Genomic DNA, 25,673 nt, shown 5'->3' on the forward strand with positions numbered 1-25,673 from the left:
TATTGCTATTCAAAATGGTCTTAAATTTCCTTAAGTTTCTACATATACAACTACTGCATCTTATATATGTATATATGAAGTGAGTGAGAGATTATATAAAACTCTTAAAATCTGTTTTATGAATGCTAGTACCTGGTATGCTTAGAAATAAATAATGCCTATTATCTTTCTCTTGGGGTTCCCAAGACTACCCCAGGTTCAGTGATTCACTAGGAGGACTCAGCATAATCATACTCCCAGCTATGATTTGTTATAGCTGAAAGATACAAGGCAAAATCAGCAAAGAGAAAGGGTGCCTAGGGCAATGTCTGGAGGAAACCAGGCCCAAGCTTCTAAGAGTCTTCTCCTGGTGGAGTCACACAGGCCATGCAGGACACATGTGAAATGTTGTCTACAAGGGAATATTAGAGATTGAGTGCCCAGGTTTTTACTGAGGGTTGTCATGTCGGTGCTCTCTGCCTTGCATATACCAAAATTCTAAACTCCTAGAAGGAAAGCAGGTGTTCAGCATAAATCATATTGTTGTGCAAACGGTTTAGGCACGCTTATCAGGAAATGGTGGGAACCCTCCTGAAATCCAAGTTTCCAGATGCCAGCCAAGGGCCAACTTTGCAAGCATACCTTTCTAAGGATAGCAGTCTCAGGCCTGCTGTGTTAACTCTTTTCTGCATTCTGTGCTTACTCTAGTATTTAATTACACTGTAGGTGGCCATGGGAATTTAACTCTTTGATGCTTAATATAAGAAAATCTTACCTGATTTCCTATTAATTTCCAGTTTTCAGTTTCTGTTATATTACTTTTTTGATTCATCCTTTTGTCTAGGGAAAAGACTAACTGTTGTGCTTACTTTTTTCAAAGTAACATGGTCTAATGACTGGATATTTTCTATTTTAATTTTTTTATGTGTTGGGTGTAAATGTAATAAATCGGATATTAAACTTATATTTTCCTCCAAGTGATAGTGTGTTTATTTTGGCCCAACTATTTAATAAGTACTTTTTGTATATATTTTCAGTTGTAGGCTTTAAGAATGTTATTAATCTCCTAGGCCCCTTATTTTTTAAAAAATTGTATTTTTTTATTATAACCACTGTCTTTTTTCATTGGTTTTAGATTTTACTTACATTAACCTCTTTCATCTGTCATTTCAGTTAGCTTCTGATTTAAGTTTTTAGTTCATACCTAGGAACCAAGTATGAATCTATTAACATCATTTAAAAATATTTAACTACTTACATACAGAATCTTTAGAGAATCAACACTTTTTCTTTTATGACTTTACAAACCTATGTAGTGAATAATGTTAACAGATTTTTATTTTCGCTTTTCATGATGACATCACTTTGGTTTTCATTTTGCATAGTATGAATTTTTAGAAGTGATAATTTATTGTTAATATTAAACTTCCCTTTTACAGAATTTCCAATTAACTTGAAGGAATTTCTTTTTCTTGTGTCCAGGATTAGGATTTAGATGTATTCAGATGGTGGAAAAACTATTTGAAAGAGAGATAAGGAGAAAACTTAGAAACCTGAGGTAGTCTGTTGTCAAAAAAGGTCTTTTCATTCATAGATTGATTATATGTTCATGCGTAGCAGTATATTAGATGCCACGAGGGATATATTGATGGATAAAAGTATCCCTTCTCTCTGAATTGATGTAAAAGTTATTTGTTTCACTCATACCATGTGTTCTGAAGAACTTAAGATAAACAGGTATCCTGTGAGTGCAACAAATAATAACTTCTATGAATTCAAAGTGAAGTGACTTCAGTTCCAGTTAGAAGAGTGAAAGCAAAATGAAGGAAATAATATAGCAGTTGTCTTTAAAGTAATATGTAAGAAAGAGTTCAGTAGTCAGTACTGGAGGGGAAAGTTTAGGGAGGGGAAATGCCTTTCCTAGTAGTACAAAGACAAGATAGGACTAGGTAGGTATGTTTTATAAATAATTGTGAATAGTGCAGTTTGATCAGACCATGGGATTCTTGAGGGCATTGTTGTTGGATTCCAGACCAGACTGAAAGATTTATACTTTATTTTGTAGGTGTGGAGATAATCCTGAAAGCAGCTGAGCCAAGGGATGAATATAATCAAAGCAGTATATAGAATTAGAGAAAGATTAATCTGGTTCCAGCATTCAGGATGAGATATAATCATCTATACTAGACAGAATATTTGAACAACAAGGCCAGCAATTAAGGCAGCAGTACCAAGGAAGTTAAATGAAAGCAATCAAGAATGAACTAGATAATTCTGTCAAAACTTGGAGAGCTCAGGAAAAATGATTTGAGAAAATATCACTGGCCTTGATATTTAGACATTCTGGGCAAGCAAATTTGGGTAGACTGGAAGTAGAACCATATTTTAAGGAATAAGAGTGGTAAGGAAATAAAGGGAAGACACTGGACATAGATGGTTCTTCATGAAAAGTTTGGTGGTCAAAAAAAAGGAAAGAGGAGGACTATTAAGCCACGTTTTTTGGAGTTGGTGGGAGGGCACTGGAATCAGAGGAATAAAAGAGATAAGTGAAGATGGAAAAATTTGAGGTAAAGAGGAAGCAGGTTGGAAGAATTTAATTTGTGGCAAGTTATCTGTAAAAGTGAAATAACAGAAGCAGTGAATGCCTTCTTTCCTTAACTGTTAGTTTAATGGTTTTTTTGGATTATTTTAGGAAACATAATATTTTCTTCTGAAGATGTTTAAAAATTTTTTCTTACTCTGCAGAAATGATTATATTGTGATACTGTTAAGCATTTCATATGGACACAGATTCTTTAGCTGTATATAGCCTGTATGGATTAATCTTTTTTTCTTTGGTTTTCCAAATTTCTGAGCCCACAGAGTATACTTGCCTTTGGTTATAGAAGCTCATTTATATATAAGCTTACAATTCTCTGGGTCTTCTTCTTCTTCTACTTTTTTATTCATCTATTCACCAGTACATGGTTATCATTTGAGCTTAGGGCTTGAGAAATGATTCTGATTTTGTCATCTTCTTTATGGTACCTTGTTGGGCCTTCATTGGGAGCTTTATAAACTGTGGCAGACCTAAAACTCTGGCCCATTTTAGAGGAAAGAGTAGTTTACTAAGGATGAAATATAGTAAAAAGCTAAGGAATTGCTGTGTTTGTTGCTGTTATACTATGCAAGTGTTTTTCTCTCTTTATGATTTATAAATCTTCTTAACTCCTAGATATATAATTATTAAGGCTGGAGATAAAGTAAAATTGATAATATTTATCTATGGGAAATATCTGGAAGACATTACTCATGTTGACCTTTGTTCTACTTTTCCATTTCTGATTTTCTCATTTTAAAATTGGAAGAATATGTTTTCTAAAGCATTCGTTCATCTCATTACTTCAGCAAATACTGATTGAGCATCTGCTACATGTCAGAATGGTACCAGTCACCCTAGGTATAACTTTGTCCTAAGCCACTTTGTGTGTGTGTGTGTGTGTCTGGGGGGAGAGAGAGAGGGTGGGGGAGAAGGGGAGACTAAATTTTGATTAGCAATACTGTGTAAAATGATTCCCATATACAACCCAAATTGTTAGTAAACTTTACTTATTATAAAACATTTCCTAAAGCATGATATTTTTAGTAAATAAAATATGGAGTTTCAAAAAATTTTTTTCCCAACAGGTGGGAAGGAGAAACCAAAAACAAATGTAGAAGACTTACAAATTAAAAAGGTAAAGAAGAAAAAGAAAAAGAAACACAAAGAGAATGAAAAAAGGAAACGTCCAAAAATGTATAGCAAATCTATTCAGACCATCTGCTCAGGATTGTTATCTGATGTTGAAGATCAAGAAGTCAAAGGCATCCTAAATGATAACATAAAGGATTACATTGGAAAGAATTTGGATACCAAGAACTATGAGTCCAAAATTCCAGAGAACAGTGAGTTTCCATTTGTCTCATTAAAGGAGCCACGGGTCCAGAATAACCTCAAAAGGTTGGACACTTTGGAGTTCAAGCAGCTCATTCATATTGAGCACCAGCCTAATGGAGGTGCATCAGTTATCCATGCCTACAGTAATGAACTCTCCCATTTGTCTCCTATGGAGATGGAGAGGTTTGCAGAAGAGTTTGTGGGTCTGGTGTTCAGTGAAAATGACAACTCTGCAGCTTTCTATGTAATGGGTATTGTTCATGGGGCAGCTACTTATTTACCTGACTTTTTAGACTACTTTTCATTTAATTTTCCCAATTCACCAGTGAAAATGGAGATATTGGGAAAGAAAGATATAGAGACGACGACTATGTCCAATTTTCATGCTCAGGTAAGAGGGTTTTTAGTTTTTTGTTTTTTTAACAACTTAATTATGTTTCAGACAAATTTCTTTTCTTTGGTTCTGATTTTGCTGTAGGTTTGAAATAAACAGGTAAGAATATAATGAAACGTTTTGTAATATTAAGAGTAAATTAATTTCTTTATGAGCATCAAAGTTTAAATTTTAGTATCTAGTTGTCTGTTTTTTCTTAAAGACAATGAAATAATTAAGAGTCTTCTGTCCTTTTTGCAAAGATTTATCTTTGACCCAATGAAATTATTTTATCCATGTGTTTTCCAGTCTTTTAAATAGTTTTCTTTCCTGAAAAATCACTTAAAATAGTCTTTCAGCTTTATAAGATAGTGCCTTTACAGTGCTGAGCACTGGAGCCATCATATAGAATGTACTTCCTGAATGTTGGTTATTAATTATATTATGGTACAAAGGAGTCATCAGTAATTTTGTGATTATGTGAGAAAATTAGCAGATCAGGGCATTATTAAGCTAATTTCTGTTTCCTACCTTTTTCTTGGATGTAGAGTATATATTATTGTAGAAAGTGGAGGAGAATGCAAGTCTACTGTCTCTTGAAAGTGAAATGTGGGCCTATCTAAAAGGCAGAGGCCATTGTCACCTAACCCTAAATCAGAGGCTGCTTAGGCCAGGAGATTGGCCAATTCTCACATTTGACCTATAGCTTCCAGTTTTCTAGGAGCAGTAATAATTGACAGCATTCTTGTTTAGGAGAAAAAAAGTAAAGAAAGTCTCAAAGGGATCTTACTGATCATCTGTTCTAGCATTTCTCAAAGATAAGCAGAAAGACATAGATAATAGTTTTTTAAGGTTGACAGCAGAGCTAGGAGTAGAACAAAACCTCCTAATCTCCTCCAGGACCCTTTTCCTTGCTCTGAATGTATTCCTTTTTTTGGTAGGTGTTCAAGTTGTTGTCTCCACCTTACACGACAGTCTGGATATCTAAATACATCCACACATCCCACCAAAACACCACCACCACTAAAACCCCCCATCCCAACTTGTATGTTTGAAGTGTATTCTGTAGTATAGTGTAGTCTGAAAAATTTAAAGTATTTAAAGTTTTAATGGGGGGTCCAAGAAGATTTTCTCAGTCCCGTGATGCTGAGTCCAGGGTCATCCCCAGGAGTCATTTCCCATGTTGCCAGGGGGCTTCACTTCCCTGAGAGTCATGTCCCACCTGCTGAGTGGGCTCAGAGAGAGAAGGGGGGGCCACACCTGAGCCACAAAGAGGCTCTCTGAGGGCAAGCCTCACAAGGGAGAGCCCCCAGATCAGGGGCTTGGCCCATCAAATTGGTAGTCCTCAATGTTTGTATGTTATACCTAAGATAACATGTTTAAAAATTGGCATTTAAATATATATATATTTTTTAGAGCTGGAAAGAAGCTATAAAGCATCTTTTACTAGCCTGTCATTTTTGTAGAACTCCAGAGAGGTTAGAGGCTTGTCTAAGATTACACCTGAGTTTAGTAGTGGCAGAACCAGGACTGGCATCTAGTAGTAGTGTCTACTATTCGTTGAGTACTGACTGCACCGTGAACTGTTTTAAGCACTTTGTATGTTAACTCATTTAATCTGCGTTACAGTTTGATTTTAGTAATGAGGAAACATGATGAGAGAAGAAATAAATTACTCATACTCCTTTGGCACTAGATTATTCATCAGTTTGTTATTTATTATGTGTTGGCTAAATGCCAGATATTATGTTAGCCTGTTGACTCCCAAACCTGTTTGTTTCCACTATATCACAAACTTTCTTGCTGCCATACTGTTAGTTTATTTCAGTAATCTTTTAAATGTGATAATACATCTGCTTTTCAAACAGCTTTTCCTATATGGTTAAGAATTATTAATTCTGTATTAAATGACAAGAATTTTCATCTTAATTATGTAATAAGTTGAATATGAAAACTGTGCTTTTGTTATTAAATAAAATGAGGTTCTGGAACTCATTAATTTTGTCATCATGTGGGTGGATGGTGGATATCAAATCCTTGATGAGACATCTACCCTGGTTGCCACTACTTCTTCAGAGTTCTTGGGTAATATATATTACATAGAGGAAACTCTAGAAAGATGCATCCTCTCTGTTTCCACTGTGGCTCTGACCCCGTATCTATGTGATCTACTACCCTGGTGTCCTCAGCACGTCAGTTGCAAGGACTACTTATTTATCAATTTTTTTGAAAAATGTCTCTTCATGCAATTTTATTGAGCTATATCCACATACCGTACAGTCATCCAAAGTGTACAGTGTTCACAGTATCATCATATAGTTGTGCATTCATCACCACGATCTTTCAACATTTTATTACTCCAAAAAATAAGAATAAAAATCAAAGTGAAAAAGAATATCCAAAACATCCCATACCCTTCCTCACCCCCTATTGTTCATTTACTTTTTATAATACAGTTTAATTGAGATATTCACACACCCTACAGTCATCCACAGTGTACAATCAGTTATTAACAGCACCATCATACAGTTGTGCATTCACCACCAGAAACAATTTTTGAGCCTTTTCCTTACTCCAAAAAAAATAAAAATAAAAGCAAGGAAGAACACCCAAAACTTTCCATCCCCTCTACCCTACCCTATTCTTCATCTAATTTTTGTCCCCATTTTTCCACTTATCTGTCCAGACACTGGATAAAGGCAGTGTGAGCCACAAGGTTTTCACAATCACACAGTCACACTGTGCAAGCTATGTAATAAAGTTGTCTTCAAGAATCAAGGTCACTGGGTTGCAGTTTGATGGCTTCAGGTATTTCTCTCTAGCCATTCCAACACACTAAAAACTAAAAAGAGAGATCTATAAAGCGCATAAGAATACCCTCCAGAGTGACCTCTCGACCCCATTTGAAATCTCTCAGCCACCAAAACTTTGTTTTGTTTCATTTCTCTTCCCTCTTTTGCTCCAAGAAGATTTTCTCAATCCCATGATGCTGGGTCCAGGGTCATCCCCAGGTTGTTAGGGGGCTTCACTTTGGGAGTCATGTCCCACGCAGTGGGGAGGGCAGTGATTTCAACTGCCCAGTGGGCTGAGAGAGAGGAGGCCGGGGCCACATCTGAGCAGCAAAGAGGCTTTCTGGGGGAGACTCTTAGGCACAATTATAATAGACTTAGCCTTTCCTTGCAGCAACAAGCTCCCAGATCGAGGGCTCAGCCCACCAAATTGGCAGCCCTTAATGTTTGTGAGAATATCAGCAATAACCCAGGTGGGGAAGTCCAACAATTCGCATTTCTCCCCAGTTCCTCGGGGCGGGGGTGGGGGTGGGAGTGGTGCAAATGCACTTTACTCTCTGCCCAAATCACTCTGGGATGTATCAGGATTTCACCCCAGCCTGTACAGATTCACCAAATCCCACTCCCCATTCAAAGCTCCATGCACCTATGGTGTTCAAACAAACTGACCATACAAGTTAAATATAGATCCTGTACCAAATAAACAGCTCCCCCCTTAGTCTCACATAAAAGTTGTAGTTTTAAAACCCAGTCAGGATCATCCTTTACCCTTTGACCTGACTTGCCTTAGTCCTTACCAGATTGCTTCCTTCGTATCTCTGATTGAAGTCTGAACTCATTTTCAGCTCTTTCAACAGTCTGTAAGGACTACTTTTGTTCCTTTAGCTTTAGACTCTAGGTAGGAACTTACCTGTGCAATGTCCATGTTTCTTTTACCCCAAGGTCCTCCAGATCGGATTATTATTAGGGTGTGCAGAAGAATATGTAATGAAGAGCTGCACTCAATATTTCCCCTGCACTGAGCTCTTATTTTACTTAGTTTTTAACAACTTCGGAGTCTGAGAAAGTAGTCTGCAGACTGGGAGATAGCCTTGAGTTCATCCTTATGTACTGGCTTTATGAAATTGAATAGAATCCAAATGAGAGCAGTAAAAGAAAAATGAACACACTTATTCTAGTTTAGTTCTATTTCTCAAGCTCTGTCCCTTAGCCTAATTTGTATTATCTCTAAAGGACTTGATTTTTTTTTAAGTAAACCCTTTTATCTTAGTATAATGTGTATGCAGAAAAGTATACAGATTGTTAAGTGTATAGCTTGATGAATGTTCACGCAGTGAACACCCCCATGATTAAAACAATAGAACATTACTAATAGCCAGAAGCCCTCCTAAAACCCTTCGTTATCACTACTGTGCCCACTCCAGTCAACACAGAAACATCCAGGTAACCAACATCTTGACTTTTAACACCACAGATAAGTTTTGCCTTTTTTAGAACTGTTATATAAATAGGATCAAATAATACATATGTTATTGTATCTGGCTTTTTTCCTTGAGAATTGTTTGTGAGTTACCCATTTTATGTGTAGCAGCTGCTCATTTTTTTATCATTGCTGTATAATATTTCTTTGCATTAATATACCAGAATTTATTTATCCTGTTTATTATGGATGGACATTTGCTTTGTTTCCAGGTTAGGGCATTACAACAGGTGTGCTATGAATACCCATTATTTTCTTTTGTCTTCTTTTTTTTTTTTTGATTTATTTAGGTGAAACTCACATAACATAAAATTAACCATGTCAAAGTGAACAGTTCAGTGACAGTACATTCAGAATGTTATGCAACCACCACCTCTTATCTAGTTCCAAAATATTTCCATCACTCCAAAATAAAACCTTACCAGTTAAACAATTTATCCCTATTAACCCCTCCACCCAGCCCCTGGGAACCACCAATCTGCTTTCTGTCTCTGTGTATTTACCTATTCTGAATATTTTATATAAATAGAATCATACATGTGACCTTTTGTGTTTGACTTCTGTCACTTAGCATAATATTTTGTAACATGTTGCAGTGTATATCAGTATGTCATTCCTTTTTTATGGCTGAATAATATTCTGTTATATGTACATAGCACACTTTCTGTCTGTTCATCCTTTGTTGGACATTTCGGCTGTTTCTACCTTTTGGCTATTGTGAGTAATGCAGCTGTAAGTATTCTTTTACATGTCTTTGGTGGGTTTATGTACGTATTTCTGTTGAGTATATATCTAGGATTGGAATCTCAGGACCCTATGGTATGCAGATGTTTGGTTTTCTTTAAATACTGCCAAAGATTTTTCCAGAGTAATTGTACCAATTTATTTTCCCTCCAGCAGTGCTCCACATCCTTAGCCACACTTGGTAGTGAATATCTTTTTCATTTAGCCTTTCTGGTGGCTGTGTAGTACTATCTCGTGGTTTTAATTCACATTTCCCTTTCGAGTAAGGATGGCAAGCATCTTTTTATATGATTATTGTCCATTTTATACCCTTTTTTGTAAAGTGCCTATTCTACTTTTTTGCATATTTCCTATTGGCCTTTTAAAAATTGATTTTTTGGAATTGTGTTCATATAGTGTGAATAAGAATCTTTTGTCAGATACATATATTGCAATGATTTTCTCTCAGTGATGGCTTGTCTTTTCACTCAAGAGTGTCTTAAGTTTAATGTAATCTAATTTATAAGTTTTTTCTTCCATTTTATTAGTGTTTTTTGTGTCCTGTTTAAGAAATCTTTGCCTACCAAAGTCATGAATACATTCTCCAGTGTTTTCTTCTGCAGACTTTTATTTTACCTTTCATATTTGGATGTATGTTCATCTAGAATTGATTTTTGTGTAGGTTGTGAGAAAAGCAACAATATACATATTTTTCCATATGGTACACAGTGGACCCAGGGTCATTCACTGAAAAGATATCCATTCCCCCTTGCATTGTAGGGTCACTTTAGTCATAAATCAGTTGTGTGGATCTGTTTCTGGGCTATCTGGTTTTCTTGCCCTATTTGTGTTGATTGCTATAGCTTTATAATAAATCTTCATACCTGGTAGAACAAGTTCATCAGTGTTATTGTTCTTTAAGATTTTCTTGTCTCTTTACATTTCCATATAAACTTCTGATTCAGTTTGTAAAATTCCACAGAAAAAATATGCTTAGATTATTTTGGGTAGAATTGATGTTTTTAAAATATTCAGTCATCTAGTCTGTGTTCATGGTTATTACCCTTCATTTGTCTTTTTATTCTCTCTTAATAATATTTTCTTGTTTTTATCTTGGAGATACTGCCCATCTTGGGTAATATTTATTCCTGGATATTGGAAGACTTCATTTTGTTAGTCACCATTTTTGAGGGCTTAGAAGCTCTGAGCACCTCTTAACGTGTGCCATTAAAACTCATCTTGAGAAATTTAAAATGTATCTTGTACCCCCATTTCTCTTCGAGCATCTCCTTCCTTCTTATCAGTGGCATTATGTATGTACTAGTTATTTGGAATGGCAAGAGATGAGTAGTTGTGGCTATCAAAAATTCCGAGAAGACTAATTTTCTAATTATGAATGAATGTGTGTTAGTAGAATCGTATAATGAAACTAGATATTTTGGTGGAGTCAAATGGATCAGTCTGAATACTGCCACATGAATTTGTCTTCACCAAAAGAATTGATGAGATGATATTATTGGGCTAATATGTGTCAGTAGTCTAGGGGGAGGGAGGGAAGAGGTACTAATACTGGTATGTAGTAATACTTAATATTAACCATAACAAAGACAAGTTGTCATTAATAAATTTAAATATTTAAATTCATGTTCCAGTGGTTGCTCAGGAATAAAGCTTTCTGATTTTGTCGGGATGAAAATCAACCAATAGCTATGTTCGATAGAACTTTCTCTAGTGAGATGATAATGCTTTCTTAGGAGCAGAGGAAAGTAGAACTATAGAGAAAAGCTTTTAATTTTTTTTTAAATTTTATAACCCAGTACTATCCTTTAATTCCCTCTTCTCTTTTTCCTATTCTGATCCAGTTAATACCAGACCAAAAAGGATTATCCAAAAGATCCGGAAACATATAAGAAGAGATAGTAGAGTGGGGTTGACAGAGAAGGGTACAAATCCGGTCCTTTATTCCTTTTATTTTATCTTAGTTTGAAAAATAAATTTAGCAACATTAAAAAATTTCATAATGGTAATGGATATCTATGTAATTAACACTTTTTTAAATGGATAATACAGTGTGCATATAATGTTAAAATATGTATTTGATGTTTTCCTGTATCCTAATATTGTAAATTGTATAAGGAATGAAATTTGGAATGTTGTAAATAAAAACTCATTAGTTTGAATTTTCAAGACAGTTTCTCATATATACAAGTTGAGATCAGACCCAAAGAATTCTACCACTAGAAGGGCTGCTGTGTGTGATGGCACAGTTGTGCACTAAAACCATTCACAGCGATGTAAATAGTATCCCCTAGATTTTGCAGCCTGGTGACCCTACCATTGGCTTGTGGAACCCAAACTAAGCTTTCTAGTTTGTTTTGTTTTTCACTGAAATTAGAGCAACCAAAATAATTTGCCCGAAATTCTAGAAACTTAGCATTTGTAGTTATGTAATTTATAGAATTTAAGTTATGTAGCCATTTCTATGTTCTTTATACTGATAGTGTTTCTCTCTTTAATATTACTCTGTAGTTTTCATAAATATTCATTTTTTGTACCTGTTTATCCTTTATCCTTGAGGGCTCATTAATTTGAGATATGGTTGATATAAATATATACATACACATGCCTCTGATAAAGGATCAAGACTTCCCTGTTCTTTTGGTTTGGGATCCTTTTTACTTCTGTTTTTCATTTTTATATCCTCATCTACATCCTTATAGGTTACTTGAAAGTTTTGAAGACCACATGGAATCATATATTGTCTTAATAGGTCATGTTCTCTAATGTTGTGCCTCTGAGGTTAATGGTTTAGTCTCAAACTGTATGATAAAACTCTATTTGAGAATAGTAACATACACATCAATTTTTTCCAAAGTTTATAGCCTGTCTGTATCAATTAGATTTTCCTGCACTGAGCAAGCAAAACAAACAAACCCTCAAAGCTTAGTGGCTTAAAAAAGGTATTATTTCCCAGAGTTCTTTCAAATGGCTGAACAGTTCTTTTTGTCTCTGCCAGTTTAATTGGGTCTGGTGGTTGTCAGACCTTGCTTATATATGTCTGGTGGTTGATGTGTTTCATCTGGGGTGACGGCCACATTTCTGTCATCATACAGCAGGTTAACCTGGGTACATTCACATGGTGGTGGATACAGCGTTCCAAAGAATAAAAAAAGAAGGCAGGCCAAACCAAGAGGCAAAATAAGGCCAGGGTTAGAGAAATAGACTACTTCTTGAATATACTAGTGGCACAATCACATTTTTTTCTATCATCTCTGTTTTGTTCAGATAATCATTCAGATATTTATTAAGCTCCTATGTCCTAGATACTAGTGATACAAAAAGGCACGTAAGACAGTAATTTTATCTGTTAAGGAAGAAATGAGATATCTTTATCTTGTCACTCAGTATTTTATCAGTGCTCACTCTGAACACTCCTGTAAGAACTGTAAGAATATGAAAACTAGAGTAATTGTTTTCTAATTACCCTTTTCCCAATCCTCAACTCCAAATTTATTTTATTTTATTTGGGTTCTAAGTTGTTTGTAAAGTAACCTATGTTGAGGTGTTAGCTGAAGATTAAAAGTTTACCTAATAGTGTAACTTATTAAATCTGATCTGATCTGTTAGCACTGCCCTATCCTCTCTGCAGAATGAGGGGAGAAAGTTGGCATTAGTGAACTTGCTGGGGTCATTCACTATACTAGGCCAGTAAAGACAATTTGATGTGCCATCTTTGAAACATCGTTTGCCTTATACTAAATTTTCATTTTGTTCAGTAGTGTCACATCTTCTTCAAGTACTTCTTTTTTGTGTGTGTGGGTTAATAATTTTAATGGTAATTTTCAAACATATGTTGACAGTTATATATCTGATGCCATTAAAATATATACATTTACAAATGTTATTAATAGAAAAAGTATGATTTACCAATAACAGCATTTAGTCATCCGTGATTTAACATTGACTCCTCAAATGCGAAAATGGCCATTTTGCTGTGATTTGATATAAGCCCAATGTTTAATGGATTTAGCTCTGGCTATTACTTCCTCTGTTGATGAACTCAGTGGTGCCTAGCAGAGAGAAAGCTATTCTAGAATTTGCACCACCCAAACACAGAATCAGCATATTCTTTGTTCTCTAAAGAGAACAGAAATAAGACTCTTTAGTCTTTAAAATTGCAATTACTTAAGTCTGTTTTGCAAGAAGCTGTTTCAGGCAATCAAATATTTATTGACTGCCTCAAATATACTTAAAGTCTTATGGGAGTAATAAAAACTATGAGATTACAGTTGGAGAGGTACATATTCACACAATAACAAATAATAACACACTTCCATCTCAAAAGACTGCATGATTAGTTGCCCAATAAAAGCTATAGACAATAAATTTTTCACATTTCACTGTGGGTTGGTGAGAGTTGGAAAGGCTTCTGGAGGCTCAAATACTTATTAACCTAACTGTACAAAATATTATCATGGCAGGTACTAGATGCTCTAATTAAGAAGGGAGCTTTTTAAATTGTATAACCTTTAAATGGATAATAGCATTTTCATTCTTATTTTGGTTGAAGTAATATGTATACTTTAAAAATAAAATGTTATTACCTGTGTTATTTCGATTTGAAATTATATGCCAGATGTGATGGGGAGTGGCTCCCTCTTGTGGCTCGCTAATTTATGTCAGATATTTATGTCGGATGTTCAGATTGCCTCAGTAAGAATGTGATGAACTGGCCTTCATCTTTTAAAAGAAGAGATTGTCCCCACCCTTCAAATAAACCTCAGCAAAAATTGTATCAGCAGTTTCTTCTGTCTTTCCTCCCTTAATTTTTGGTTCAAATAATTATCCCATTTTTATATTTTCTTCAAATCAATGCTGATACAAACTGGAAACAGCTAAAATATCCTCTATTTATTATGAATCATTATGTTTTATATTCTGAGGAATTTTTAATTTCTTAGAATGTTGATAGTATACTAAAGCAACTACAAGAAAAACAGGTTTTGTAGTCAAAATAATGTGTGTATTGCTGTCAATAAGTTATATTTATTTACTGTGAAATATCTCAGACTTTAATAGCTAGTGTACATGGTGAATCTCCCAAACAGGACGGGTTTCCCAACTTAGTGAACTATAGAATCCTCTTTTCAGGGATTGACGTACCAGAGAACACATTTTGGGAAACAGGTTTGTTTCAAGTGGGTCATTCTTCATGGATTTTTAGTTACTTATTACTATATTTGATTCTTTCCTCATTGCAGGAGTTTCTATAACTAATATAAGGGAAAGCAGTATTATAGATTTATTTTTTAGCAATATACTTTCTTTCAGGAAGACTACTTTTTTTTCTTTGTAGCAAGCAGACCTCACTGTCATAAGGTGCTTTGTTTTTTAAATTACTTTCAATTGGGAATAATAAATAGGGATTTAGTTTAAATATAATTTAATTAAACAGTTCATTTTCTATTAACCAAAGCTTCTGAGAGTTTGTTATTGACAGTTGCTGGCAGTGGGTATAAGATGTCTCCTACTTCATGTTCTTTTCTTTCCCTTTATGACATTCATTGAGAATATATGAGGGAAAAAATATAAATGCAGCCATGATGGTGGTGGACTTTTTTTGAGGTGGTGGGCTGTGGGGAGGAGATTTAGATTAAAAAGGTTAAATCTGTTCTAGAAGTCACTTTTTAAATATGAGCTTTTACAAATATATAAATATATCATTGCCTTCTTTTACTGTATTGTTCTTTTTGAGAGGAACCATACGTGGTAGTCTTTATAACTTAATACATTTCTCTTTTAGGAAGCATATATAAGACATTTTAAAGCAGGGACATGTTTTGATTTTTTCAGGTTAATTTTTTAACTACATCAGAAAACTGATAGTTTCATTAATGTTTACTGAAGTGAATAGAAGCAAATCTAGTAATCTCATGTCCAGCATCATCAGGATGTAAGGTTTTCTAATTTTTCTAGATAATGGGAGTATATAGTTTTAAATACCAAACTTTTAATAAAGATATCCTTTCTAACTGAACTAATTCAACATAATTTAACACTTTTCAGTTCAGGTCTGTCATTATGATGTTATAAATATAAGTGGTGCCTTTGGGGAGTGGTGGTATGCTTCCCTCTTACTCCTCCCCCTTTTAAATTTGTGATTTCTTATCTCTTGTGATTTTGAAGATTAGTTAGAATTGTGTAGAACATATTTGTGAGAAGAGAATCCTTGTATGAGTCATAGTCTTTGTAGCATATATTTTGAGCATTTAGAGATTCTTACAACCCTTACCCACCTCCCGCAGGGCCTTGTGTTTGCATAGTTGAAATTGCTAGATAGGTGATTTTGGGAGAATTGAGGCTCTATTTTCTTATGATGTTATTGTAGGCTTACTTTTATGTGATAGGTAAATTGTGGATATTTGCAAACAACCAACTTTTGGTTTTTTATTCTATTCCTTTTTTGTTCTCTAACTCACTTATTTCTGCTTTAATCTTTGTTATTTCGTTTCATCTATTACAACAGGTATTATCAAAACCAAGAAGCATTTACATTTTTGTGAAAAGTATTTGGATTTTACTCTTGTGTTTAGTTTTTACAGCTTAAGTGCCATCTATGTAGTTCATCAAAAGTTATATCTTTTTGAATCTGAACATATTGTCTCTTGTAATTTGTAATGGTTCCATCTGATTTAGTATATGTTTGAAATATTATTAAATGGTCTCTAATTAAAAGTAATATTACAGTATATTTTAAAATTCAAATTACTTTTACAAACTAAGATTTAGATGAACTCAATTCAGTTTTTAAAATTTATCTTTAAATTTAAGAATATTTGTATAGTATTGGATTGTTATGTCATTATCCTTAATAATTGGAGAATAAATGTTTTAGAAGAATGTTTCATTTTAAAAATAATAGCTCAGTACCTGTTTTTCTAAGTGCCATATTTTCTAGTAGAATTCACTTTGTTTTTAATAGTGGGCAAATAGGATTTACTTTACAGTTTTAGCAAATTTTGGTTAAAAGTAAGAGAGACCTATACTTTGGTTATAGCAAATTATGTGTATAGGTGAATTTTATATTTAATCTATTTTTATTTGTTTTTGTTGAATTATAATAGGACCACTCTTTTTTTTTAAATTATTCATTTTATTGAGATATATTCACATACCACGCAGTCATACAAAACAAATAGTACATTTGATTGTTCACAGTACCATTACGTAGTTGTACATTCATTACCAAAATCAGTCCCCGACACCCTCATTACCACACACACAAAAATAACCAGAATAATAATTAAAGTGAAAAGGAGCAACTACAGTAAAAAAGAACACTGGGCGCCCTTGTCTGTTTGTTTGTTTGTTTGTTTCCTTCCCCCACCTTTCCACTCATCCATCCACAAACTAGACAAATGGGAGTGTGATCCCTATGGCCCCCCCCCAATCCCACTGTCCCCCCTCGTAAGCCACATTTTTATACAATTGTCTTCAAGATTCATGGATTCTGGGTTGTAGTTTGATAGTTTAAGGTATCCACCACCAGCTACCCCAATTCATTAGAACCTAAAAAGGGTTGTCTATATTGTGCGTAAGAGTGCCCACCAGAGTGACCTCTCGGCTCCTTTTGGAATCTCTCTGCCACTGAAGCTTATTTCATTTTAATAGGACCACTCTTAATCATCAAGACACAACTTTTTCTTAGCCCCAAAGTAGACATGGTGTGTGTGTGGGGGGTCAACTTCATTCTAATTTATTCAATCTATTATGCCTAGATTTTAATGTTTAAATCTAATTTAGACGTTTCATTTTGTTTAAGATTGCTTTTTAACAAAAACAGTGTCTGTAAATTTAGAGGAAAATTGATGTAAAGGTGTAATTGGAATGAAATGAGATGACTAGGTCAGTAATGTTCTCTTCAGTCAATGAACTCATTCTAGCCTAAAAAAGGAACATCTGGTCAAATCAAGGTTAGTAAAGTATTTGAGTTGTAGGAGAAAATATATCATTTGTCTTTTTAATTATCACCTAAGACTTAGACAATTGGTTGATTTAAATAAGTTAAGGAAATTGAGGTGCAGAAAATGTACCTATTTGTAGGAAGTGAAAATATTACCTCCCTAATTTAACTTGTAAAAGTTAAATTATATATTCAATTCACTTGGAAGGTTTGTGTTTTACAATGTAAGTTGTTTGATTTCACTTTTTCAGTGTGAAATTTGGCCATGTGGTCTCCCAAAACTCATGGTCATTTGTAGATCTAAACCTGAGGCTACAAATTTAGAGCAGTTTAACAGAATGAATGTGTTATATTAACTAGATGTCATTACAGAAATGTGAAATAATCTGATTTTCTTATTGTGGTGCTGCTGGTGCATCTAAACATCTAGAACCTAAGACTGTTCATGTGTTTCCAGGAAATTGTCCATTTCCTCTAAATTGTTTAGCTTGTGGCATACAGTTGTTCATAGTATCGTCTTATGGTTTTCTTAATTTTTTCAGTATCCATAGTAATTGTCTCGCTCTCATTTCTGATTCTGTTTATTTAAGTCTTCTCTCTGTTTGCCTTTGTCTGTCTAGCTAAGGGTCTGTCAATCTTGTTGATCTTCTCAAAGAACCAATGTTTGGTTTTTTATTCTATTGTTTTTTTTTGTTCTCTAACTCATTTATTTCTGCTTTAATCTTTGTTATTTCTTTTCATCTACATGCTTTAGGGTTAGTTTGCTAATCATTCACTAGCCTCTGCAGTTGTTCAGTTAGGTCTTTGGTTTTAGCTCTTTCTTGCTTTTTGATATATGCATTTAGAGCTATAAATTTCCCTCTCGGCAACCACCTTCGCTGCATCCCATAGGTTTTGATATGTTGTGTTCATGTTTTCATTCGTCTCTAGATATTTACCTATTTCTCTTGCAGTTTCTTCTTTGACCCACTGGTGGTTTAGGAGTGTGTTGTTTAACCTCCATATATTTGTGAATATATGTGGTCCTTTGGTGGTTGTTGATTTCTAGTTGCATTCCATTGTGGTCAGAGAATGTGCTTTGAATAATTTCAGTCTTTTTAAATTTATTAAGACTTGTTTTGTGCCCTAGCATATGATCTATCCTGGAGCACACTGCATGGGTGCTAGAGGAGAGTGTGTATCCTGGTACTTTGGCATGTAATGATCTATATATGTCTGTTAGGTCTAATTCATTTATCATATTGTTTAGGTTCTAGATATCCTTACTGGTTCTCTATAAGTTGTTCTATCTATAGAAGAGAGTGGTATATTGAAGTCTCCCACTATTATTGTAGAAATGTCTGTTGCTCCCTTCAGCTTAGCCAGTGTTTGTTTCATGTATTTTAGAGCTCCTTGATTGAGTGCATAAACATTTATAATTGTTATTTCTTCTTGGTGAATTGTCCCTTTTATTAACATGTAGTGTCCTTCTTTGTCTCTTATGACATCTTTGCATTTAAAGTCTGTTTTGTCCAATATTAGTACAGCTACCCTTGCTTCCTTTGGCTTGTACCCTACATGGAATATTCTTTTCCATCCTTTCACTTTCAGTCTCTTTGTGTCGCAGGGTCTAAGATGAGTCTCTTGTGAACAGCATATCTATGGGTCATAGTTTTTAATACATTCTACCAGTCTGTAGCTTTTAATTGGAGAGTTTAATCCATTCCCATTCAAAGTTATTACTGTGAAGGGAGTTCTTGAACCAGCCATCTTATCCTTTGGTTTTTAGTTGTCAGATCTATTTTTTCCCCCTCTCTATTTTTTTTTTTTTTCTTTAAGTTACCCATACTAATACTCTTCAGTTCTGTGCCCTTTTCCAGACCTCTCTCTCCTTTCTTTTTTTTCTTGGCTGGTAGAGTTCCCTTTAGTATTTCTTGCAAAGCAGGTCTCTTGTTAACAGATTCTCTCAGCATTTGTCTGTGAAAATTTTAAACTCTCCCTCAATTTTGAAGGAGAGCTCTGCTGGATAAAGAATTCTTGGCTGGCAATTTTTCTCTTTCAGAATGTTAAATATATCATACCACTGCCTTCTCCCCTCCGTGGTGCCCACTGAGCAGTCAGTTCTTAGTCTTAGGTTGTTTTCCTTATATGTGGTGAATTGCTTCTCTCTTGCTGCTTTCAGAACTTTCTCCTCCTCAGCATTTAATAATCTGATCAGTATTTGTCTCAGACTGGGTTTATTTGAATTTGTTCCATTTGGAGTTCATTGGGTATCTTTAATTTGCATATTTGTGTTGTTTAGAAGGGTTAGGAAGTTTTCCTCAACCATGTCTTGAAACACTCTTCCTAGCCCTTTTCTCTTCTCCTTCTGATTCTTACATTTGTTTGCTTCATGTTGTCCTTCATTTCCTTGAGGTCCATTTCAAAATTTTCACCTTTTTTTCACCATTTGTTCTTTGGTGCATTTCCATTCATTTGCTCTGTCCTGTAGTTCACCTATTCTTTCTTCTGCCTCTTCAAATCTTTGTTATGTGTCTCTAGTATATTTTTAATTTGATCCACAGTGTCTTTTATTTCCACAAGATCTGCTATTTTTAATTTACTCTCTCAAATTCATCTTTATGCTCTTCTAGAGTCTTCATGATGTCCTTTATGTTTTTAGCCATCTTGTTGAAATTGTTTTGGAGATTTGTGGGTACTTTAATTTCTCTAAATTTTGTGTCTTTTCTGGCTTTTCAATTTGTTCTTTTGGCTTGTCCATATCTTGTAGATTCATCAAATGCTTAACCATTTTCTGTTGGCTTCGGGGCATTTGCTTGTCTTGATAAGGTTATTTTGGGAAATGCAGGATTATTTGAGCATTTACATGTAATTTGGCAGAGCTACAGCTTGCTGGAGTGCAGGTTTCCTATCCTACCAGCAGGTGGCACTCTTGAACCACCTTTTACCTTCAAGGCAGCCTTCCCCAAACTTCTTCTGTGCACTGGGTGTTGTCCGAACTGGGTAGGGAACCAATCAGTGTACCAGTTCTCCGGGTGCACTGGGGCTGCAATGTGGGCATTGCAGTTTGGCAGGGAGTCCGCTCAAGGGCACCCTCCTGCACAGATGTGCCCTGCTCCCTGCCTGCCATGCACCTATGAGCCTCTGGGGTGTAGGAAGGGCTCCTGATGCTTCCATATTGCGCCCTCTCCTAACCCCCCTTTTTGCCGGTGCACATCCCAGGGATCTGTTGAGGGAGAGTAAATCCTGCCTTCCAGGATCCCTCACGGGAAGCTCCCAACCATATGACCATGAAGGATCACCTCCCCAGCTGACTGCAAAGGTGGGTGCATGGGAGTGGAGAGCCACTGCTCAATCCCTTGCCCAGCGACTGTCTTGCTGCTGCTGGCCCTGGGAGGCAGTCCCACTAAACAAACTCACCTCGTCCCTCGATGTGCTATTTCTCCACCTTTTTGTCCACGTCCCCACCATGTACTGTAGTACATGAGATGCTAGGAGCTTTGAGAGACTTGAAAAAGATGAGAACATGAGTATAAGATGGGGCACAAAACCCCAAATTTTTTAAGTTGGGGATTGGGAGAATGGTTTGTGGTTCTGAGGAGTGAATTTTTGATAGTTCATGAAAACTTATGCTTGGAATTCTGGTAAACTTACTAAGGATTAATGTGTCATTATTATACTGCTTTGCTGATTATGATAAATTTCTCTTATGTCTTAGTCAACTTATTCTGTTACACTAGAATTTTCACTGTCATGTTTCTGGAAGTATATGGATTGGGGCTTATGTACTCTGTTACATGACAGTACTATACCTGCTGCTATTGTGAGGATTTAACTTGTATAGTGAACATCTTTTGTAGTCTGTATCCACAGTGTGGTGAAAGATTAGCTATTGTGGTTTGCCCAGGATACAGAACTTTATGTTTTATAACTGAGGATCTCCCTAGATTTAGTTGCTACAAGATAATTAAGATCTAGCTTCAAGTTTATTTATGAAATTATTTTTCTTAAAATAAGTTTTTTAACTTTTTTACAAATGTTAGTAAATGAAGAGTCAAAAGTTTCTTTGTTGGGATTTAAATGTGCTTGTGAAAATTCAGGTGCCTATGCTCTTGAGGTATGCAGGTGAAGGTTGCTTTATTTTGGCTGGTATTTGAGTGTCACCTGTTTGCTAAGACAATGGCAGGTTGCTTTATATAATTATTATATAAAATTATTCAGCAGTCTCAGGTAAAACATTACATCCAGTTAAGGAAACTAAATCTCAAGGAGTTTAAGTGATTTCTGAAAGTCATATAGCCAGTAGATAGCAAAAGTAGATTTGGAACATAGGACTCCTGATCTCAACCGAGTATTTTTCGTCAGAGTTAATCACAGAAATATAAACTGGATTCTAACTAATATGGTAAGATCTAGAAAGGAAGATCATCCCTGGTGGTTTTTAGACATGCAAACAACTGTTAGGGTGATGGTTAATGTAACTTCTTCAGAGGGTCTGCTTTTGAAAAATCTGATAAAAAGATAGGAACCATCACTTTGGGAAAGTTCAGGTATGCCAACTTTTGAATACAATTTCAGTGAGACTATAGGTCATATAATGAATTTCTGTATCATAAGGAGACAGTCAGTTGTCTAGAATTATGTTGCTTATCTGAATTTTGCTTTCATAAGCACTGTGTAGGAATATCTAGAGAAGGTAAAATAGCTTGATTAATGTGGGTTTTTTTTTTAACCTTATTGTTACTGTTAGTAAAGGCTTCTTTTATTTTCTTGTCTCACATTATTCTAATATTCTGAAACAATATAATTTCATTGATAGCAAGCATTATCTTATGTGTAACTTTTAACTACATCTATATCCTTTAGGTCAAAAGAACATTTTCTCACGGTACTTACAGAGCTGGCCCAATGAGACAGATCAGCTTGGTGGGAGCAGTTGATGAAGAAGTGGGAGATTACTTCCCTGAGTTCCTTGACATGTTGGAAGAGTCACCATTTTTAAAAGTAAGGGAAAACAATACATTGTGGATGTTACCTTCATACTAGAAATGGTATAAATAATGGCTGTTGAGAAGTTTTTATTTCATTTGAATTGGCGTGAAGGAAAGGAAGAAATGGGAAACTGAAAGTAATTCTTGTATAGTGTGTGTAAAACTTTTCAGGTTCTAATTATTTTGACAAAAATCAAGTGGTGAACCAGAAAATGATTGTGACCTGTTCACTGCCACTTTAAGAAATGAGGTTCCATCTGTCAATCAACTCTTTGTAAATTGGCATCAGAGGATTTAAGAAGTACTTTAAAGATGCCTATTAAACTAAAATGTTTAGTACAAGGGGGATGCCTATTAAACTTAAATGTTTAGTACAAAGTGGATGGCAGTTGGGCATTGTGGAAAACTGGCCTGGGAAATTGTTCATCTCTATTTCAGTCTTGGCTATACCTTGCTGGGTTGGGCAAGTCATTAAAATTTTCTGAGCTTCGGTTTCCTCACTCATAAAATAAGCCATTTAGGGTGGGTTTTAAAGTTCATTTAGTGTTTAATTTAACATTCATTTCTCACCATTCCATGGACAGTGGCCCTCATTCTTTTTTTTTTTTTTTTTTTTTCTTTTAAAGTTTTAAATCTCTGGTTTAGGCCAAAACCCTCTTCAAGAAGCTATTAAACAGAAATAAGTGTTGATTTTGGTTTGATTTTCTTTGTTGTTGTTGATCTTAGTTTTTGATTATCACTAATCAAAGAGGTATCCATTTTTAAAACTCCAATTTAATTGTTCATTTTTATAGGTTTTCATGAGGGCCCCTTATTTATTTTGCCAATTTATCATAAATAATAAATCCATATATCTTGTAGAAGGAAGAATAAAGATGATCAATACAGTGACTCATGCCATAGCAAGGCTGGGGTGAGGGAACCATCCAAGCATAATTATTATTTTGGTGTGTTTGAAGTAGAATTTTTTTGAAAGGAAGCATATGACTTTATAGGTATATATTCATTATAGATATATATATTAAATGTATGAGTATACAGGTATATATGAAAGTGAGTTTGTGGGGGACAAGAGTCTCTAATGTGTATTTGAAGATACATTTTGAAAATAATTGATTTCTATTTATTTGTCTCCAGTGTACACTGCCATGGGGGACACTATCTAGTCTAAAATTAGAGAGTCGAAAAGATAGTGATGATGGTCCCATTATGTGGGTACGTCCAGGGGAACAAATGATCCCTGTGGCTGATATGCCAAAGTCACCTTTCAAAAGGAAAAGGTATGTTGGATCCAAATTTTTATTGCTGGGCGTGTGTTTTGTATATTGATTTGTGTGTATTAGTTGACAGTGGAGAAAAAAATGAAGGGAAGGCGTATAGAACATGACTGCAATGTTAATTTAAAAATGCTACATATTGATGTAATTTTTTATAAAACATCAAATATATATAAGACATGAGAAATATAGGTAAATAATAAATTGTAATTAGGAATGGAAAAATGTCATTCACAACAGAGGCGAATTATAAAACTTTAGGAATAAATTAAGGAATAATACAAGAAATATTTGGAACCAATATTAATAAAAACTAAAACATCTTATGGAAGATATAAGATCTAAACAAATGGAAAGCCCTTCTGTGTTCTGGGTTGGATAAAAATGCTAATCCTTTAAAATATTTTGTGTTCCAGTAGGACTCATACTCTCAGCACTGGATCGAATGATTTTAATGTTCAGAAGGAAGAATAAAGTCAGCAAATAGCAAAGAAAACTGTGAAACAGAAGTAAAGTGACAGGAGCTTATGTTACTAGTTAAATAGGTCATTGGAATAGGACATAGTCTGGAAATGTATCTAAATATATTGGGAACATAAGTTTGGAGATAGTTGAGAAAAGGAAGATTTATTTAATGAATAGTGCTGCTATAAATAGCAGTTCATCTGAAAGAAAACAAAACCAGAGCCCCTGACTCACACAAGAAGTGAGAGATTTAAACATAGCAGATAAAACAAATAAAAATAATAAAAAATAATATTTTTTATTATTTTTATTTTATTCTATTTTTATTTCTATTAAAATTCTAGACTAGGAGAGATCTTTGTAAGCAAGACAAAAAGTATAGTGGCAATACTAGCTGTGAGAGAAAAGACCATCAGCAACAAAGTTATTAACTGTGATAGACTAGAGTAAAACATTTTTAACATCAAACAACCTTCATATACAAACAGTATCCCCAAATTGACAAGATAAATAAAAATAGCCCAATATAAAAATAGGCCTCAGGCAGTTAAGAAAAGTGTATATTAAAACAACTGAGCTACTGATTTCATCTATTACACTGGCAAAAATTATTAATAGAGCAATAATATTACAGGCCTTGGTATTATGGTAAACAACTACAATCATTTTGTGAAAGTAACCTGATAGTAGCTCATAAATTTAACATATAGATACTCTTTGATCCAACATCTCTGATTTTGGGTTTCTATCTCAAGAAAGAAAAACACTAAAGTTGCGTGTTTAAGAAAGTTAATTGCAGCATTGTTGGTGTTAGCAAAATCATAAAATAACTATCTGAATGTCCATCATCAGGGGAATGGTTGAATATGTTTTGGTACATTCATATTAAAGAATATGGTAAAATCATTAAAATCAATGAGTTATTTATGTCTTTTGATCTGGACATATGTCCATGATGTTTGAAAGGAGGAAAATGTAGAATAATGTGTATGATTCTATTTTTATGAAAAAAACAAAAAGCACCTACATGGGTATGTATATATTTACGAGAGCAGAGAGAGGTGTAGAAAAGTGTGCACTAGTTTCATATTGATGGGAATGGAGGGAGTGAAGTTGGAGGAGTTAATAGGTTTATCTTTAGATACCTGAAAGTGGTTTCACTGGTTTATAGTGAGTATTAATTTAAATAAATAAATAAATACATAAAGGCCATTGAGTAAACTGTAGCTTTTGTGAAAGTTGGGACTATGTTGGGCTTGCTAGTTACGTATCTCTAACACCCAACACAGTACCTGGTGCTTAATAAAATATTTATTGGATGAATGAAGCGTTCATGAGTTAATTTATAAATTGGTAGTAAATGATAAAATTGATGTGTTTCTCATGGTTCTTAACATTTTTTCGAATTCATTGATCATTTTTAGAATCTAAAAGCCTCTTCCCCAGAAATGCAAATATCTATAAATTTTTACATATAATTTAAGTGGATTCACCAGCTCCATGGAGAATATCCGTGGACTTCAGGGTTTATACTCTATGATATACGTGATAATTTCACATCACATTATATTCTAACAAACCAAAAATACCATTATGCTAGGCACTGTGCTAAGTGCTTTACATGTCTTGATTCATTAGAATGTGATGTTAATGAGTCCAAACTTGTGGGCTTGAAAACTTGTTAGCTGTTTATCATCATGTGAGTGCATGTGCATGTGTAATAAGATTGTAATGCAGG

The 25,673-nt window shown here is 34.6% G+C and overlaps 1 protein-coding gene across 3 annotated transcripts in view; it reads left to right on the top strand.

Annotated features, from left to right (window-relative positions):
- Window positions 1-25,673, top strand: part of RSBN1L (round spermatid basic protein 1 like) — a 94,527-nt gene that overhangs the window by 28,249 nt on the left and 40,605 nt on the right. For all 3 annotated transcript variants that reach the window (XM_037836499.1, XM_037836500.1, XM_037836498.1), the window contains exons 3-5: window positions 3,646-4,286; window positions 22,069-22,206; window positions 23,331-23,473. In XM_037836499.1, the coding sequence (XP_037692427.1) occupies window positions 3,646-4,286; window positions 22,069-22,206; window positions 23,331-23,473 (922 nt within the window). The remainder of the gene's footprint in view (window positions 1-3,645; window positions 4,287-22,068; window positions 22,207-23,330; window positions 23,474-25,673) is intronic.

Source organism: Choloepus didactylus, chromosome 5 (assembly GCF_015220235.1).
Source record: "Choloepus didactylus isolate mChoDid1 chromosome 5, mChoDid1.pri, whole genome shotgun sequence".
In the NCBI taxonomy this organism is placed as follows: Eukaryota; Metazoa; Chordata; class Mammalia; order Pilosa; family Megalonychidae; genus Choloepus; species Choloepus didactylus.